The sequence below is a fragment of the Camelus ferus genome, chromosome 20, assembly GCF_009834535.1.
Source record: "Camelus ferus isolate YT-003-E chromosome 20, BCGSAC_Cfer_1.0, whole genome shotgun sequence".
Lineage (NCBI taxonomy): Eukaryota > Metazoa > Chordata > Mammalia > Artiodactyla > Camelidae > Camelus > Camelus ferus.
Window position 1 is genome coordinate 5,005,199 of NC_045715.1, and position 18,958 is coordinate 5,024,156.

At 46.2% G+C, this 18,958-nt stretch overlaps 1 protein-coding gene across 1 annotated transcript in view; it reads left to right on the forward strand.

Moving 5' to 3' along the window:
- The first annotated feature begins 695 nt into the window (after positions 1-695).
- DSP (desmoplakin) overlaps positions 696-18,958 on the forward strand; it is a 41,150-nt gene continuing 22,887 nt past the window's right edge. The window contains 5 exon segments of the mRNA XM_032462465.1: positions 696-926; positions 12,652-12,754; positions 13,847-13,995; positions 14,695-14,869; positions 18,138-18,266. Coding sequence (XP_032318356.1) covers positions 730-926; positions 12,652-12,754; positions 13,847-13,995; positions 14,695-14,869; positions 18,138-18,266 — 753 coding nt within the window. The 5' untranslated portion in view covers positions 696-729.

The following is an 18,958-nucleotide window of genomic DNA, read 5'->3' on the forward strand; positions in this document are numbered from 1 at the left end:
CCTCATCATCTAAGCCTTCTCTCCTCAATTGTTTCCAGCCAAAGCTTGGCTGGCACCGTTTCCGGGGACGAGCAAAAGTAAATGTTTAATAAGTAACTGTCCAATCGAATGACTTATTTTTCAGCCGATTTCCGCTCGGGGGACCGGAGAAATCTTCCAAAGCGGGGGCCGCGCTTCCCCGGCCACTGCCGCCCAGGCGCAGCGCTCACGTCCTCCCCAGGGTCGGCCGCGCGCCCGGGGCGCTCGGGTCCCGGGCCCCCGCCCCTCGGGTGTTACTCAAGCCTTGGCGCGCAGGGCGGAGCCGCGGGCCGGCGGCGCAGGTGGGGAGGGGCGGCCGGTGCGCGTCGGCGACACCCGCGGGGGGCGGGGAGGCGCGGCGGCCGCACCCCGCCCTGGGAAGAAGCCGACCAGGTGTGGCTTCGGCGCCGGGTGCCAGCGGGGAGGAGACTCGCGCCCCCGCCGACCAACACCACCACCCAGCCGCGGCCCGGCTCCTCTGCGCCCTCGTCGCCCTGCGAGCCGCAGCTCTCCCTCCCGCTCCCGCTCCCGGCCCGTCGCCGTCCCCGGCACCCGAGACGGCCCCGGTGGAGAAGCGCGTCCTCGCGATCCTTCTGCGCCCCCCAGCCCACTCCCCGGTCTTGGCCTCTCCTGGGAGCCCCTCGCCCTCTCCGAGCCGGCCGGCCCTCGCGTCTGCCTGGGCGCTGAGCGGCTCCCAGAGCGCCCGCCGACATGAGTTGCAACGGAGGTTCCCACCCGCGGATCAACACGCTGGGCCGCATGACCCGCGCGGAGTCTGGCCCCGACCTGCGCTACGAGATGACCTACGGCGGCGGCGGCGGCGGCGGCGGGGGCGGCGGCGGGGGCACCACCAGGATGTACTACTCCCGGCGCTGTACGGTCACCGACCAGAACTCGGACGGCTACGGGTGGGTACTGGGCCCGGTGGGCCGGGGCCGCGAGGTCTCCGCACTCCGCTAGCGGAATCCCAGCAGGCTGGGACCGGGAGGCACCGTCGTCCTCTGACCGACGGGGAAGCCCAGGTCCAGAAGGGGAACGGTCTCTTTGTCTGAGATCATGCACGCATTTCCTGTCCGCCCTCGGGCAGGCGCCAGGTGTCCCGACGCCGAGGGCGCCGCGCAGATCGGACTCGTGTGTGTGCGCGAACCCCGATAGGAGCGGCTCCTTCCCTGCCCGCGGGGACTTGGGCTCCCCTTGTTCCTTCCCACGAGCCGGGGCCGTAGGCGGGCCAGCGAGGGTGCAGGCAGGGTCGGGGCCCGGCTGCTGCCGGACTCTCCCCCGCGCGGCGGGCCGGCGGTCACCTCCTTTGTCCCGGCCCACAGGTGGGAGGTCAGGCGGGCGGGGCTGCCACCACTAGGTCCAACCTCGCTAACTGTAACCGAAAGTCCAACAGTGAAAGAGCGGGGGCTCGGGCCTGTCGGGTGGCCCGGCGGACGCGGCGCTGGGCTATCGCTACTGGCTCTTCGGCAAACTCGTGGTCACCCCGAGACCACGTCCGCAGCGGCGCCTGGGCTGCTCGGCCACCCGGGGGCTTTTGTATAGAGGCTGTGCGCCCCGGCTGCTCGGGTCCCGGGTCGAAGAGGCCCCACCTTGGCCTCCCCTGCTCCCCAAACCAAGTTTCCTGTTCCCCAGGCCCAGTTCGTCACACGGTAGCCCCTGCCCTCGAGCACACCTGTGGCCCCAGGTCTGCGCCCTTTTTTTTCTTGGTTTTTAAAAAGCACCCGAGGACCGGCCTCGGCGTCTGGGTGGCGCAGCTGGGGCGCAGGGTCTTGCGCTTGGAGCGGACGAGTGCGGACAGGGCCTCGGGGAGGGGAGGTGCCGCCCGCGCTGCTGGGGGCAGCCCAGGCCCGGTCTGCCTCTCAAAATCAACGCGGAAGCCGATCGTGGGAGTCAGTTGGGTGGGGGTGGGGGAAGATAATGAGCCTTCGGTTGCCAGGTCCCTGGAGCCCGACTCGGGGTTCCCACGTGAGCCGTGAGAATTTTGCGGCCCGCATCCCCGTCCCGGGCCCCTGCAAGACCTTCCCTTCTAGGGCTTTGAGGAAAGAAGCCCGAGTTCCAGGACTTTGTCGACCTTGCCTTGAGCCCTTAGGCTGGGGAGGAGCAAACTGAATACTGTCCGGGGCGGGGGTTGTTTTGCCAGCAGTTTTGGAGGCAGGGACGGATTACTCGAGTTGCAGCTTGCTTCCTGCTTCGATTTATTCCTTTATCTTCTCGGAGCATCTTGAAAATTTCGTTTCTCTTTTTGAGTTAGGAAAGAATTGCCTCAGTCTTGGAGCTCTTTGTTTAATGAACAAAATGCACCTGGGGCTTTCCAGGAAAAATGTGCCAAGCCATTAAGGAGAGTGGGGAGTTTTTTGTTTTTGTTTTTGTTTTTTTTTTTTTGGCCAGTTTTCACTTTGGTTTTGAAGTTTGTTTGAAAACTTGGCCCAACCATTTAACTCCGAAACTTTCCTTTTCCCTCCCAGTCTTCCAGTATTTGGAAAACATACGCTTCTGAGTGTATACATTTAAATTCCAAGTCAGAATTTGCAAGGCTGCTTCTTTTTGGCATTGTATGAACCAAATGCTTTTTTTTTTTAATGCTTCTGTTATCCCAGAGTCCCTATATTTTAAATGGACAATAAACATTACTGTTAATGGAATATTTCACTCCCTTGGCTTCTTGTAGAAGTAAATTTGTAATTAATATCTTGGTTAGTGAACTGCATAAAGATACGTGGTTTATGAGGATTCTTCACTGAAATGTTAAATTTTGGGGAGGCTTAATGTTTTCTCATAGCATCATTTCTTGTGTTTGATTTTTCCAGCCTAAAGGTTGTTTAGAAACCTGTCAAATTTCACGTCTCTCTGGGAAGGGAAAACAGACTCAAGTGAAAAATCACCAAACTTGGAGGAAAGGTGTTTTTCTTTGCCTGGCTGTTGAGTTGCAGGGCCCAGGGGCGGCAGGCTGGGGGCTTGAGTTAGCATGCGGTCGTCATTCTTTCCCCGTCCAGGTACTGGAGTTTCCCCTGGCCTGTCCCGGCCTGCGCTAGTGCTGCATGCCCTTAGAGTCGGAGAATTAACACAATACCAGGTAGCCTGCAAATGCTGACTTCTGCATTTTAAAATGATGGTGGCAGACTGGAGAGGGTCGGGGCGTGCACCTCATCTGTTATCCTGGTGTGTTTATGGTTTTGGGTGGAGGGATCTCTTTGTTCCTGTCACACACTTTGAAGTAGGGTGCCATCTCCCACCCGACTGCCCTCTGCCACATAGATGATCAAGGACTTTAAAAGCACTTTTCTGATGGAAAGTTTTTCAAATGGTGTTTTGTTTTGTTTTTAAAGCAAAAAAGCAAAACGACAAAAACCCCAAATGGAACCAACCCCCCACCCCCAACCAGCATGAAAGCGACTGGTTGAATCTAAACTCACTTATTTCTAAAACTGCTGCCTTATTGGCTGAATGGACTGGTGATTTTTTAAATGATCAGTGTTTGTATTTAGCCCTTCCCTAAATAAACTAATTTGAGTGTGCACAGAGCCCATATCTGATTTTTCTTTTCAAGTGATTTTACAGCCTCTTCCTTTGTCCTTTACATTAATAACACTTGTCATTGTTCAGGACAGTGTTATTTCTCACTCTGATAATGCCTCCTTCCCCCTGTCTCCTGTGTCTTTGTTTTAGGCTGCATGGAATCTGCAACTACTTTACCTCCTTCTGTGCTCTACTTAGTATTTTAAAGTTTGGTACATGTTACGTGCTTGATAATTTAATAGGTTTCTTTTTGAAAATTTAAACTTCAAATTTTCTTGTATAGGATGTTATATTGTTTTCAACGAAGGTAGATTTACTCTAGTCTTATTCCTGTAGTCAAAAGGAATTCCTACGAATCTGTAGTGAAATTTGATGGCCCAGTGACAAAGTCCCACAGTCAGATCTTTCGCTGATCAAAGTGTGGAATTTGTGGGAGGATTAAAAGCCTAATAGAGTCATTAAGCTTCAAAAATATGTGGTTAAAAATATTAATGCTTCCTTCTCTACAAGACTGCTGATTTCAAAACCGAAATGTGTGTAATCACTACCTGAAACATACTGTAAAGTTTGTTTTAAAGTAACTGAAAAGAAGCCTTTTTCTTAGCATAAGATTAACAGATCTATTTGCATTTAATTCTAGAGTGGAAGGGAAGTGCTTAGGACAGAAATCTCACTTTTTTTGGAGAGACAAGTAGAATAAGACTTGCCCCAAATCCTAGAGTCTACTCCTGGCAGAGTCGGCACGAGAACCAGAGGCTGGTCACCTCTTCCCTTTGTCATCTGTCACCCTGAGCCTTTAGACCATGTACCTGTGTGAGACTGGACAGCCCTGTACTTACAGGATGAAAGGATCTCAGTTCCAGTCATTCATTCATTTGGTAAATATTGACTGAGCATCTGCTGTGTGTTAGATGTCGGGGAGATTCAGAGGGGAAATGCAGACTTCTGGAAGGACACACATGCTCTTTAAAGGGAGATAAGTCCATCAGGACTATAATGCAGACGGCTAGTGGACAGGAGGGGAGCACATGACTCAGAGGCTTCACGAGGGAAGAAGATAACGTCTGGAGTGGCGGCACTGGTAAGACTTCACACAGGAAGTGGTGTCCAATTAGACTGGAGAATTTCAGCTGGTGAAGACGGGTGGACAGAGAGTGCTCCATGGGGAGGGGAGAGAAGAGGGTCACAGGTAGAAAACCAGGAGCAAATTCGAAGCCTAGAGAGAGCTCTCCTTTGGGGCATCTGCTTAAGTGGGGAAGTAGTAAGACATAAAGGGGAAGCAGAGCTTGCCCGGAGCCAGAACCTGGGAGACCTTGAGTCCATGGTGGGGAATTTGGATGGGCACAGGGGAGGCTTTGCAGGTTACCTGGAAGCCAGTGAAGGTCTCCTCTGTTAAAGGAGCAGGGAAATAAGACCGTCACGGTCAGCTTCAGGACCGCTTCTGCGGCAGCCGTGTGCAGAAGGGAGCTGGCTTAAGGAAGCAGTGGTGCCAGTGAAGGAGGGAGGTGATGAAAGTCCGATTGAGGTTGGTGGCAGTGGGACAGGAAGATGGATACAGTAGTGTGGCAGCTTCAGCTCAGAACTGGATCAGAAGGCAAGGGAGCACACAGGCTTAGAGTTGGGTGACTCATAGAATGATTATCCTAAATATACTTCTGGAAACGATGGCAAAGTAAGATTCGGTTTAGCTTAATAAATGGCAGAAAACATTTACATGCTGATTATGTTTGTCAATTATATATTTAATACAAATATCAGATCAGTGGTTAATAATAGTTACCATCACCTGCAAACACCTCCGATGTGCCAGGTAGATTGTTTGTAACCTTATGACAACCTTCCCATTTCCCAGATGGGAAGCTGAGGTTAAAGTGGTGAGATGACTTGGCCCAGGTCACACAGCTAGTTAGTGGTTGAGCTGCATTGGAATCCGGTATAACACAATGCCTCAAGGAAAGATCAAACCTAAATTATTAGAATTCATCTTTTCGGCTTGTAAACTCTTCTATCCAATATGAGTTTTGGTCTCTTTTTAACTTCTTGCATTCCTGGGAGAGATTTATTTCAGAACCATTCTGTTCTTTCACTAATACTCCTAGAGAGTTTCCATCTGGTTAGGAATAAAACAGTGCGATGCATTAAGCCAGCTAATTGCTGAGTAGATCTACAAAACGGCTTCCAGCAAGTAGTTAATTTTTTCTCTAAATATGGGCATAACTTCATTGTTGTTCAGGTGATTGAAATGTCTTGGGAAAAAGAAAAAAGTGCTGATGCTCCCACGCTGACTTCGGGTGGAGCTGAGGACGGCTTGGGTGGGTGTGACTTGGGGAGCCTAAGTCAGCCCTCAGCTGACCAGTCTTTCCAGCCCAGGAGGTTCTGGAAGGCGTGCCCCAGTCCCAAGGCCGTGGTGCCTGGGGCACTGCTGCCCCACCCTTGGCTTTCCTCTTTCTCCTTCCTGCACTCCTGGGAAAATGCTCAGGTGTGGTTCTGGGGTTGAAGCCAGCGCCCCACAGACCCCAAGTGTCAGTGAAACTCATTTGAAACAGCATCCCGGAAAATGCTAGTGCAGGCGCATGCTGTGAACCTCACCACCAGCACCTCGGGCTGGGAGGGCCCAGAACCCTCAGAGACCTCAGAAACGTGAGACCTGCATTGCATGACAATGACACAGGAATGAGAACCTATAGGTCTAAGTTTTTGCTTGGCATGAACATTTTTGACATGCAGACAGAACATCCCTTGCTTCGTCTGTTACCTGAAAAAAATTAGAAAGGAATTGGCTTCTTGATGGGTAACCAGGTAATTTTAAACGATTTTTTTTAGGCTTCAGAATGAATACAAGTTTTCAGACAAAAAAATAATGCAAAATAGAAATCTCTATTTTGGCATTGACTTTGTAAAGGTCAAATATTCGTATGTCATGCCCACTGAATAAGGGAAAGGAAAGCATCTCTTTCTAAATTTTCTTATCCCATCAATAAATTTCTTGCAGTTAAAATGTATCACTCTCTTTTGGAGTGTCTCAAATAAGAGTGTCTCTTATTTTAGGCCTTATAGGTAATTCTAGGAACTGCTGAAAGGCCTCACACTTAATACCCAATCTTAATTTCTTTTTTTTTTTTTTTTTGGTTCTCACTTCCCCCGCTACCCTCCCTCAATTTGCTGTGAGATATCCTTAAAATAATGAACTAGGCAAAGCTCATAATTGTGAACTGGGGCAAAAAAACACAAAATGAAAAATAAAAATGAAGTCTGAGAATCGTGTCCCAGTAGCAGCAGGCGCTCCCCTGTGACAGCGATCTTGCAGACAGGACTTCGTTTTTTGTGGGACTTTGCAGGCGGTACTGGTGTCTCCTCTAAGCATCCGGCCAACCCCAGGGGTGGCTGTGTTCCTACAAGTCACAGGTGCCGAAACTCGAGGGACAGTGCGTCTAAAGTCAACCTGCTCAAAGTCACCGGCTGTACAACCGGCAGTGGCTGAGCAGGGGGTGGACCCCAGGCTCTTTATGAAGTTAATGCCGTGTGATCAGGTTGCACTCCTGCCCCCGAATCCATCAAAAACGGTGTGAAAATAGTAAACATGGACAGGAAGTCGAACTTTATTAGAGCACTGCTTCCAGACCTCCTGGGTGAGGATGAAATGAAGGGGAGGCTCTCTTTCTAAAATGTGTAGAAATTTTTTTTTTTTTTTTTTTTTTTTTTTTTTGCTCACTGTTAGGGTGGGAGTTGTGTGTGTTAGGGAGGGCTCCCTGACTGAGCTCTTGAAATCAGGGTAATGAGTAGTAATGCCCTTATATCGGTTTTGTATTTGCCTCTGTCTTTCTTCTACGTTCTTCAACCAAACAGACATGCATTGAGTACCTTCTGTGTGCAGCCCTGTGTTGTTAAGTGCGTGTAGGAGTCGAGGTGACTAAGATGTGGGACTTTGCTCTCCAGGAGTGGGGCAGACAGGTGTGTAAATAACTTGGGCAGAGGCGGGGCGGGGAGAGTTCTGTGGAGGATGTAGCACTTGGTGTGTAACTTCTGAAGGATGATCCGTGACATTTCCACTGACGCTCAGTGTGTTTGGTGGGTCTTGGAGGTGGGGTCTTGTCCTTAAGTGAAGCAGTGCAATTTTTTCTTACAAACTTCATGTATCTTTTTCTTTTTGCTTAAGGTCTTTTGAAGACACTCAAACACAATAGTATATAGAACATGCTTTGAAAATTATAAAGAGCTAAGCAAATGGACTTTAAATCAGTATTAATGCATCACACAATTATCATGATTTCCAGCAAATATTTATTGAGCTTTTCCAAGGCCATTATTCCATGAACCTGGATACACATAAGATACCGTATCTGGCACACATACAGGACCCTATGTTGATGGGATGAACAAAAAGAGGAGAGAAATAGAGATCGTGGGAGAGAGAAGGGGAAACGGGAAGAGGAAGGAAGGAAAGAAGGAATCTGGTGGAAGAGAAAGTATATTCACAAAAAGAAATAGGGTTAGGTGGCACAGACCAGGGTCTAATGAACAGCATAGATGATTGTAAAATGACTTTTATAAAACAGAGAGCAACTATTAAAAATACTTTTTACCTTGTGATGTTGCATGCCTCTCTTCAAAATATTTGCCTTGCATTTTTTTCTAAAATAATCTTGGAAAAAGTGTTAAGCTACTGCCTTCACAGTTAATTTTGGAGTCTTATTTTTTAAGGAAAGAGTGTTGTTTGGAGGTAGTCAGTTAAAGCAGATAAAGCTCTACAATATTGTTCACATGTTCACGTGGCCCATCCTCGGATGAAGATCCAGCCTGCGTTTTCCTTTTAGCCACTGATGAAAGGATCTTTCTGTAAACGGCTGGAACCATTACTTGTTTAAACAAGTTGTAGAATGAATTAAAAAAAATGTGCAGGCAGGTTCTTGGTGCTGTGAATCATTTGTCTCTGTGAGTCTGTGATGGAACAATTTCGGGAAAATTAACTTTTAAAGACAAGTTTTATTTTTTCAAGGTCAGCTATTAATTTTAGTTTAGAAGTCAATATTTTTTGATCGATTTGACCCTAACTAGTTTTGTTTTCTTATTTATTATTATTTTTTTGCATGACATCTTCCAACTTCCATGTCACTGAAGTGGGATTTAAACGAACTTGGTGGAGGCGGAGGGTATAGCTCAAGTGGTGGGGTGCTTCCTTAGCATGCATGAGGTCCTGGGTTCAATCCCCAGTACCTCCCCCAAAGTTAAACAAACCTAATTGCACCCCCCAAAAAATTAAAATTAAAAAAATAGGAAAAAAAATTGAACTTGGAGCTTATTAGTTCAATTCCTAACATGGTTTGGAATCTCTACACCTCTAACATCAAGATGGTATGGAAGATTTCTTTGAAGCTAGAGATTTTTAAATTCCTTTTATGCTTGTTAAATAAGTATTTATTTAAAAATGATTTCTTCCTATATGATAGAATTTTGCATTTTTCCAGCGTGTACTGTACGAATTAAAGAGGAAACTTCATTACCTTCAGACAAAATGTAGACTTGGATTATTTTCAATAGGAGGAGTGAGTTTGGTGGTTTCATAAAATAAAGTTAGAGAGCAAATGAGCTCAAGAAGTCTTAGATATAATCTAGCCCAACAGATGAGAAAACAGATCCAGAAAATCTCTGAGATTTTTTAAAAAAATCCCAAACTAGGTGCAAGAATATGTTTTTTGACTTAAAATGTTTTGACTGACACACAAACTTTGAAAAAACACCCGTGTTCCCTGAAGCAAGTTCTGGCTTTCGAGCTGAAGAATCCAGCTCTGCACAGCGTCAGAGTGGCTGGTGGGTCAGAACCCTCTCTCTGTTGACGGTGCCTCCTTGGTTTAAGTACAGCCCGTTCTGGGTGCATCCTTCCCTGGGCGGAGACAAGCAAGCTGAAACTTGAAGGTGGATTCTCCCTTCTCATCAGTAAACCTCAGGGGGCCTCTCTCTCCCTTCCTTCATCTCGTTTTGATGGACTGAGCTGTTCCAAAGGTGTCCACCTGGTTCCATTTCTCACCTTGGTCTGTTTCCGAAGGACGTTCCAACCGAAGGGAGATTCTTACAGATGAGAGACAGGATCTGAAGATCTTGCTTTAAAAGACCAGATGCAGTCTTGAAAAGTTATGTCTGAGATGAAATTTGGTTAATCAGGTCATACTTCCCCATAGAAAAATCATAGTACCAAAGATTCTTCATGACACTGTTCTAACACTTCAGCTTTTCCTGTTTTTTTTTTTTTTTTTGCCTCTTAAAGAGATTAGATTTTTGTGCATTACAGTTATTCATCTGTTTCCTGAAATGCCAAGCAAAACACATAGGGTTTTAGCGTCTGTCAAGGGAACGTTATGGTGAATATAGGCAAGTCTTTTAGTAAAGCCTGAAGAATTTTTTTTAGTATTATTAACAACATATACAGGTTACCTTTTTTTAAAAGTGCAAGTCCACCAATATTTTAAGACAACATTTTTTTTTAAGCCAACATTTAATTGCCTCACCTCTTTTTCCTGGATTTAGTTCTTTTTTTTTTTTTTTTTTTTTTGGTGTGTTCTTTCAACTTTCACTGTATGATTTTTTAGCTTCAATTCACTTAAAAATTTATTTAAGCTTTTTGGAGAGGGGAGGTAGGTAGGTTAATTAATTAATTTATTTTTAAATGAAGGTACTGGGGATTGAACCCAGGACCTTGTGCACGCTAAGCACATGCTGTACGACTGAGCTGCACCCTCCCCGCCACCACTACACAGGTCGTTTCTAGGTGTCATGTAATTAACTACTCTAGTAGTTGGAAAAAAACCCAATGAGTTTCAGTATTTTGTTGTCAAATGAACTGAGTGTCATAAACTCACTTTAAAAGGACTTGTGCGTACACTTTGGAACATTCATTCACAAGTGAGTTTTGCCTCCCTGCTTCTGTCTTTTTTTTTTTTTTTAATACATTTTAATTCTGAAATAATTTTAGGTTTGTAGAAAAGTTGCAGAGACCCAGGAGAGTTCTTGTATACCCTTGCCCCGTTTCCCCATCTGCCTCTGTCTCAGAGCTCACTGTGTTTGTTAGATTTTACAGAAGCACACATTATTAAATCACCTAAGAAACTGGCTTTCGACTGCGCTGAGAGCCATTTTCTTCGTATGCTAGAGACTGGCATTCTTTGTGGAAGTTGCCCTGGGAACCAGATTACTGAACAGGATTAGTAGATGCTTCAGAGGAAAGGTACTCTCGACCTGCTTCAATCAGGAAAACATAGATGATTACACAGGGCCTTCCTTAATTACCTATCCTAGAGTTCTGAGTGACTCTTCTGTAGTTCCTAATTTCTCCCTTTGTCTTTTGAATTGCTTTCCTGTCCGGTTACAATTGGTGCGTTTGGGAACGTGTTCTGATTCTGTCCATTGGAATTTTGCACAAGTTTTGACAACGGCTGGAGTCCTGTTTATATCTCAGTAAGACGAGAAGTGTGCCAGATTTCCTGGCCGATCCTGAGTAGGAGGCAGAGAAGGGCTGCATTCATGCGGGGTGAAGGTGAGGGTGGGGCGTCCTGGTTTTGCTAGGTGGGCGGCACTTTGCCGGGACCTGCCTGGAGGAGCCGCGGCCTCACCTGGGAGTGGCTCCCAGGAGAGCTGGGTCCTCACCCACGCACCTTCATACACTCAGCCAGTGCTGGCCTGCAGGGGAGCCAGGCTGGCAGGGACGGACTGCAAATGGGCGGTGGAGAGAAAGTCAGTGCCTCTCCAGTGAGAAGTGATGCAGAATCCGGCGCAGTGGGAGAAGTTTCCCATATTCTTGTGATTTTACCCGAGCTGTGCGTAGTCCAGCCTGGGCTTTTCACACTGTTTTTTTTTTTTTTTTTTTTTTTAATTTAAACAGGGAAATTCTTTCTTTAAGACACACACAGACACCCGTCCCGACACAGACACACACATAAAAGAGAGTCCAGTACATCAAACAGGCGTCAGACGGTTTTATCTGCAAGCGCAGGCCGGTCTGGCTGGAGGCCTGGATGGCTCTGCAGTCCGGGAGGAACTCGGGCACGTTCATGAGACCTTTTCTTAAACATGAAACAATAGTTTAATATGCTTTAAATCTCTCTTAAATCGAGCTCCAGTGGGCTGGGCTGTGGCAGAATGTATCTTGGCAAATTAAAAAGTAAGACTTTGATTTATTACAGTTTATTCTTACTTACATTTGGAGCACATTAAATTCCTATAAGCTCGCTCTTTAAAATGTGGCAAAACGTGTTTAAACACCACTGTTGTCTTAAGGTTTCTGCCACGTCTTCCAGGAAAGTGCTGCATTTGAAAGGTGCGTCTGAATAAGCATCATGGTGCAGGAGAATGTTCTCGGGCCCTTTGGAAAGGAAAAGTGGCTTGTTTTTGCATTAAAGATATTTAAATTTCCCATCACTCCCTTCGCACCATCATTTCTTTACCATTATCGCCTGTTAACGATGATCACAGAAAACATTTTTATAGAATAAGCTTTTCTTTTGTCTCCTACAATTGTCCTCAGCCAGGCTGGCCAGTGGAACTGTCAAGCTGTGGGTCTGACGTCACCTGCCCCAGAGGCACTGGTGATGGCGTTAGGGACCGCGGTGGGTTGAGGTGGGAGGCGTGACAGATAAGCGGCGAGAAATGTGTTTTCACAACTCAAAGGGATGTTTCTGGAGCAGATCTTGGACCTGGAAAGAAAAAGTTGATGTGAAGATCATCATTGGGCTAATTCGTACAATTGGGAAAAAGTTCCGTAGATTAGAAAATAGTATTTCGTCACTTTGAAGTGTCCTGATTTTGACAGTTGTCCTGCGTTTATATCTTTGAATGTCTTTCTTCTTAGGGAGTAACTGTGCTGAAATATTTTGGGGTAAAGGAACACAATTGTTCTGAAATGGCTCAGAAAAGCGTGTATGTACAGACAGAAATACCCCCATGTACAGAGAGGGGAGGGGGGACAGGAGACACGAGACACGGGAGGTGTGAACACCTGGGCAGTCTGGGCGAAGGGCCTGCAGGAGGAGTTTTGTCTCGTTTTTGCAACTTTCCTGAAAGTTTAGAATCATTTCCAAATTGAAAAAACAAATGTCATGTCTGCTTTCTTTGCGTTTGTCTCATCAGTCAAACTGGGACCATGTCCAGGCACCAGAACCAGAACACCATCCAGGAGCTCCTGCAGAACTGCTCGGACTGTTTGATGCGGGCAGAGCTGATCGTGCAGCCTGTGAGTTTCCCTTTTCTCCTAAATGTCGTCCCCACCCAGTTTTGTTCCTGGTTTTGTACCGGGTTTGGTTCCTAGTTAGCTTAGCCTCACAGCCCTGCCCTGCATTCGCCTTCCCTGCCCTCCTTTGCATCCTTAGTGTTCAGAGATGATCTTTTGCAAAACAGACTAGACAGGGAAGTCTGTCTTCCTCACCTCTGTTGACTTCACAGTGGGAACCGGTTTTCACATCCAGCCTGTTACTGTTACATGGCTTTCTCTTCCTAGAAGTGCAGCCCAACGTGTGTATGTCACTGGATTGTCATGGACTGTGATGCGCACCACCAATTTAATGTCTCTTTTCAGGAAAAAAAATTAGCATCTGGTGAGAGCAATTCTACTGGAGAAACATAAAAAAAAACCTGGAAAAAAGGATCAATGGAAAATTGAGGGAAAATGATAACATTCATGAAGGCCTCGTGATGTTTCTTGACATCACTGAGACAGCTCTGCATCTCACTGAAACAGGCTTAGGGGTCACGAGATCCATGATGTTTTCTGTGTACCCCTCCCCCCGCTTCCCCCAACGGTGACAATTCACTAAGTGTCACCCCTCCTCAAAACCAGGAACTTGATTGGCCCAGTACAATGAACTAGACAGCTTTCTTTTAAAGGACTGAAGCTTTATTTCCCACAAGAGGCAGGAAAAGCTCAGTTGATGGGTAGAAGACCTTACCTGGTATAACAGTACAGTGTCCTTATCACAGTGAAATTCCAGTTAGATGGGTGTCCTGTGTGAATAAGAAAGACAGGCATGCAACAGAGAAGCAAGGGACAGATCAGCATTCGGTGAATATGCTTTTAAAAGCCTCTGCAAATTGGAAGGACCATCTGCACATGTTGGTTCCTGATTCTCCCTAAATTGACCTCCCTATTTCAAATTAAGAGGAGAATCTTCATTTCAGTTGGAGGGATCTGTTTGCAGTCACATGGAAGCGGAGAGGTGGGGGACTTACAATATGTAAGTTGATCGCAGAAGCTTTTGCTTCCATTAACTCACATGAAGCTTTTCTTCCCGGTATTGTGTGTTTCCTTCATGTGAACTCTTTCTCTTAGGAACTGAAATATGGGGATGGGATACAGCTGGCTCAGAGCAGAGAACTGGATGAGTGTTTCGCCCAGGCCAACGAGCAGATGGAGATTACCGACAGCTTGATCAGGGAGATGCGGCAGATGGGCCAGCCCTGCGATGCTTATCAGAAAAGGTACCGTCCGCAGAGCGAGGTGCAGGCGGGAGTTACACTCCATCCCGTGTCCCAGGTCCTCCCTCGCAGCAAGCACAGATACTCCCCGCGGAAAGGCCCACTTGCTTGGTGTTTTGCAGCTCTATGTGTCTCTAGCACAGATTGACTTATCCCACTACCTTCATCTTTTGTGGAATCGCAAAGCTGCCGGGAGAAAGAATTCAACAGGCCTGCTCAAGGGGGTGTGCTTATTCTGAAGAGTCGGGTTTGCTGTGAGATGTTCACTGGGCTTCTGCTTAAGGGGCTGCAGAAGCAGCTTGGCCCAGTAGTTGACTTTTCAGAGTCTAATATTAAGTCCAGCTCAGTTTAATGAACATAGAAATGAGACTTGTATTGTTGAAAATGCCGTTGAAGGCAGAGGTGTGTGGTCTGATTTTGCGATCATGGCGCCCAGGGCGCAGGGTCCTAGGAAGTTCCCAGAGTGGATCCCGTGAGAAAGTACAAAATGCTGCTGGGTTGGGCAGAGACAGTTACATGCTCTCTGATGCTTCAGGCTCGGAGCATCAGAATATCTTAAGGTTTTGAATGTGATCAAGAGGAGAAGTCTTCCAGTAAAACATCTGTGTTCTCTGTACTGACCCAGAGGAGACGCGGAAAGGGGAACACCGGCCCTGGGACGTGTTTTCCGGCAGCCGTGTGATTGTCTCCCTTTCCTTCCAGACTGCTGCAGCTGCAGGAGCAGATGCGGGCCCTGTACAAAGCCATCAGTGTCCCGCGAGTCCGAAGGGCCAGCTCCAAGGGAGGCGGCGGGTACACCTGCCAGAGCGGCTCCGGGTGGGATGAGTTCACCAAGCGCCTCACCAGCGAGTGTCTGGGCTGGATGAGGCAGCAGAGGGTAAGTCAGCAGCTTCTGGACTGAACAGGTTGGTTCTCAGAGCTCCCAGCCTGCCTGGGCCAGGTGTGTAGACGCGGCCCCGGGGGTCCGGCCTCAGAGAGTAACTTGCTGTTTTCAAATTTTCTTCATACCCAATTTAGAAATGAAGGTTTTTATTTTGAAATAAGTGAAATCTTCGGGTTTTTTTTTTTCCTCCATGTGGCCTAGGGAACCAGTCTCATTGCTTTATGGTTGTACTTATCACACAGGTAATGTTTAGTAAGTATCCTTTAAATTGGTAGAATGTGCAAATCAAGTTGTGGCATAGTTTTTTTTTTGATGGAGGGACTGGGGATTGAACCCACTACCTCGTGCACGCTAAGCATGCGCTCTAGCACTGAGCTGTACCCACCCCAATTGGAAAATCAGTTGTGGGAGTTAACGCTGCTGAAAAACCTTCATCGTTCCAACTTGAGTGGTCACTGAGCTCATCTGGTGTTGCTGATAGGTACTTAAGATTAAAAAACAACATTGTGGAGGTTCATTTAAAATGTTCACAAATTGGAGGAGCTGGACACGTAGTAAAACTGGATCTGCTAGTTTGGGTTTGTTCACCTTACAGTTCTAAGTGTCAGTTGTGTTCTTGTGCAATCATTACGTCACTGGTGTGGGAGTGAAGTCAAATAATGGCACCAGATGTGCCCAGCCTTTCCCTAGAGCTGGAGTTTCTACAAAGGATTTTTCAATGCTAATTATTGTTTTGTTGTCTTATGCAGTCATTATGTGCTGTAATGAACAGGTGGCAGGAGAAATAGGTCATCATCATGTCGATGGGAATTTTATAATGAAAACCCGGTACTGACGAACCGTCCTTCTGTGGAGAAGGTGGAGATGTTAGACGCATCAGTTGTGCAGAACTGTTGTTGTCGGAAACGGGTTTTTTTCCTCGTTGTTGGACCAGTTTAGCTGTGGGTCTGAAGTTTCTCAGCCCCTTAAAGATTTTTGTGTGTGTTCTTTCCTAAGTGTGAGGGCTTCTGGGACTAAGGATTCATTCATTCATTCATTCATTCAGTTAACCTTTTCTCCCACTTATTATAAAGACTTTATAACACCCTCATAGAAGGTAGGGCTTATAGAGGAGAAAAGTCAGTCTGAGTCCTGGAAACCTAAATGGCGAACCTATTTTACATGTTTCCCAATCCCCTTCTAATCTTTGACCACAAATTTCTGGAGCATTTAATAGGTATTGGCACCATGCCAGGAAATGAGGGCGCCAAGATTATGTCCCATAGCTCTAAAAATGAGTATTATTGAAGAAAATGAGACACATACACTCAAATGCCAGATTTTCATGCAGAGCAGCATGGGGTTGATTGTGGGGTTTCAGCTGTGATGGAACTCTGCTCAGAGAGGAGCTGGGGCTGGGTGGCACACCAGCCCCTTGGAAAGGAGCCAGCGAGGGGAGGGGGCAGAGTTCCTAGGGCTCCAACTATCCCAGGAGGATCAGTGGTGTGGGTGAAACAACCTTTGAACCAAATTACTCCTGAAATGGCACATCCTCTCATTTTTAGTCACGATGACTGTTCTATAAAATGACAGCTCATGACTTATCATTTTCTGTATTCATGTTGGGTGTAGCTCTGTGCAGATCCTTTGTTGCAGAGGCTGAACATTTAAAATTTTGGGCAAATGGGATTATCACACGGACTCAGTTTTCCATCGTGGTGGAGGAGCATTTCCTAATAGAAACGGTTGATGAGTGGCGATTTTCAGATCACGCGGTCCTTGTGGTTTCAAAGGGACTAAAAGCAGTTTTATCACTTACTGCTGGTTTGCTCTGGGGTTCTCGGACCCTTCCCTCTTATCCCGTCTTCCCCCAGCAGAGCCTGCATTCTTCCTCTCCCTCCCAGAGGACTGAGCTGCAGGCCCAGCTGATAAGGGAGTGGTGTCCCCAGAAGCACAGTCAGGACGCAGTCACACATCTCCCGGGCCAGGTTTTTGTTTCCCTGATTTGTGTTTCTGCTGATGTACGGGTCAGATACTATACACCTGGCTGGTAATGAGAGGCGGGAGCGGGAGCTCGGTCATCTCATTAACTTCCCAGTGTTTCTGTTTTAAAGCTGAAATGCGCTTCTGGGGACAAAAGTCAGAGTCCTGGGTAACTTAACAGTCGTCTGATGGCTGTCTGTTCTGAAAGCTTGCCAAGGACATGAGAACGTGGATGTGGCTTAAAACAATGTGTGTTATGTTCTTGCTGCAACACCAGACTGGAATGTCTGCCCTTGGCACGTCCGAGAGATGACACTGATGATTTGGAAATCTACATGAGCTCATGCGAAAGACGAGATAATAGACTCACTACATAGTGTGAAACTTGTGGAATAATGTTTGATTCTTTCTGTGTGGCATTCTTAAATTTGAAGTAGTGGAGACTCCAATTAGACAGATTTAATTTTTAAAAAGCTAACGTAAATCCACAATCTTAATACGGCCAACATTAATTGAAATGAAGGTGTTGAGTATATATAGTAATTTCTCTTTGAAATGGGCTGAGGGGAGTTTTTGCGTCCAGAAAAGCAATGCTAAATCCTGGATTTAAAGAGTCAACAGTTGCACTGATGAAAACAATTTAAAGAAAGAAACAATGAAATACTTCTAGGTCAGCTGTTTAGCTTGGGAAGTAGTACCTAGTGGAGCTGAATGAACAATTTTTTATGGACATTTAAAAATAACTGAATGTGGGAACCTCTGTTCATATCTTATAATATTATATCACACGTGGGTAAACACACAGCTGTGCATACCACTTGCATGTGCCCGGGTAGATTTTTTTTTTTCCTTCAGAGGATATGATCTAGGTTTCAAAGATCTCATTCCTTTTTTTTTTTTTTTTTTTTTAATTTTTTTGGGGGTGGGAAGTGATTAGGTTTATTTATTTATTTATTTATTTTAATGGAGGGACTAAGGATTGAACCCAGGACCTTGTGGATGTTAGGCACTGTGCTCTACCCTCCCCAACTAAGGACCTCATTTCTGAATCCTCTCTCCTCAGCCCATCTTGAGCTGGGGACAAGTAAGTTAAGGGAAGTCATATTTGGCAACCCCACCCTCCCCCCACCATTAGCTGTAAATCCCAAACCTTTGCAAAATTTTTTTTTTTTTGTTTCAAAAATATTGACTATTTACATCTTTGTGTAATCTGAGTGGAAGTGTGTATGCCTGCGGTGCCCTGAGCCCTGATGCTGCAGGTGAGGGGTGGGAATGAAGGACACACTCTCTCTCTCGGCAGGCAGAGATGGACTTGATGGCCTGGGGTGTGGACCTGGCCTCGGTGGAACAGAACATTCACAGCCACAGGAGCATCCACAACACCATCGGGGACTACCGCTGGCAGCTGGACAAAATCAAAGCCGACCTGGTACTTTGGAATCTTTCCTTTCTGAGTCTTCAAAGAGCACAGTGAAGGGTTGTGTAATTACTCCATCCCAGCAGTGGTGGCTGAAACGGGAATCTGTGATTTCTTCCCCAACAGACTGGGAATTTTAGAAAATCCCATTTTGTAAATGGGGATGTGGAAACAGATAGACCTACTCCAGATGGTGCTAACCTTTTCCAGGACTGAGGGTGCACACACACGCATTTAGTGCAGTTGGTAAATGAATATTTGGAGGGTAGTAATTCGTTTCTGCAGAAAGCAGAGCACATCTTCAAATGGAGAAAATGGGACAATCGTGTAGTTTTATTTTGGTGAATCCTTGAGTCCTTTCCTATGTGGTAATTGAAGTGTATTTCTTCTTTATTTTTTTAATGGGGGTACTGGGGATTGAACCCAGGACCTAATGCATGCTAAGCATGAGCTCTGCCACTGAGCTATTACTTTCCCTGCCTAAAATGTATTACTTAAAAAAAATTTTGGGGGGGGTCTTTTTTCTTTTTAAATTAAAGTGTAGTTAATTTACAATGTTGTGTTAGTTTCTGGTGTACAGCATAGTTATACATATATATATATTCCTTTTCATATTCTTTTTCATTATAGTCTATTACAAGATGTTGAATAGAGTACCCTATGCTATACAGTAGGATCTTGGTGTTAAAGACCTTTTTTTATTT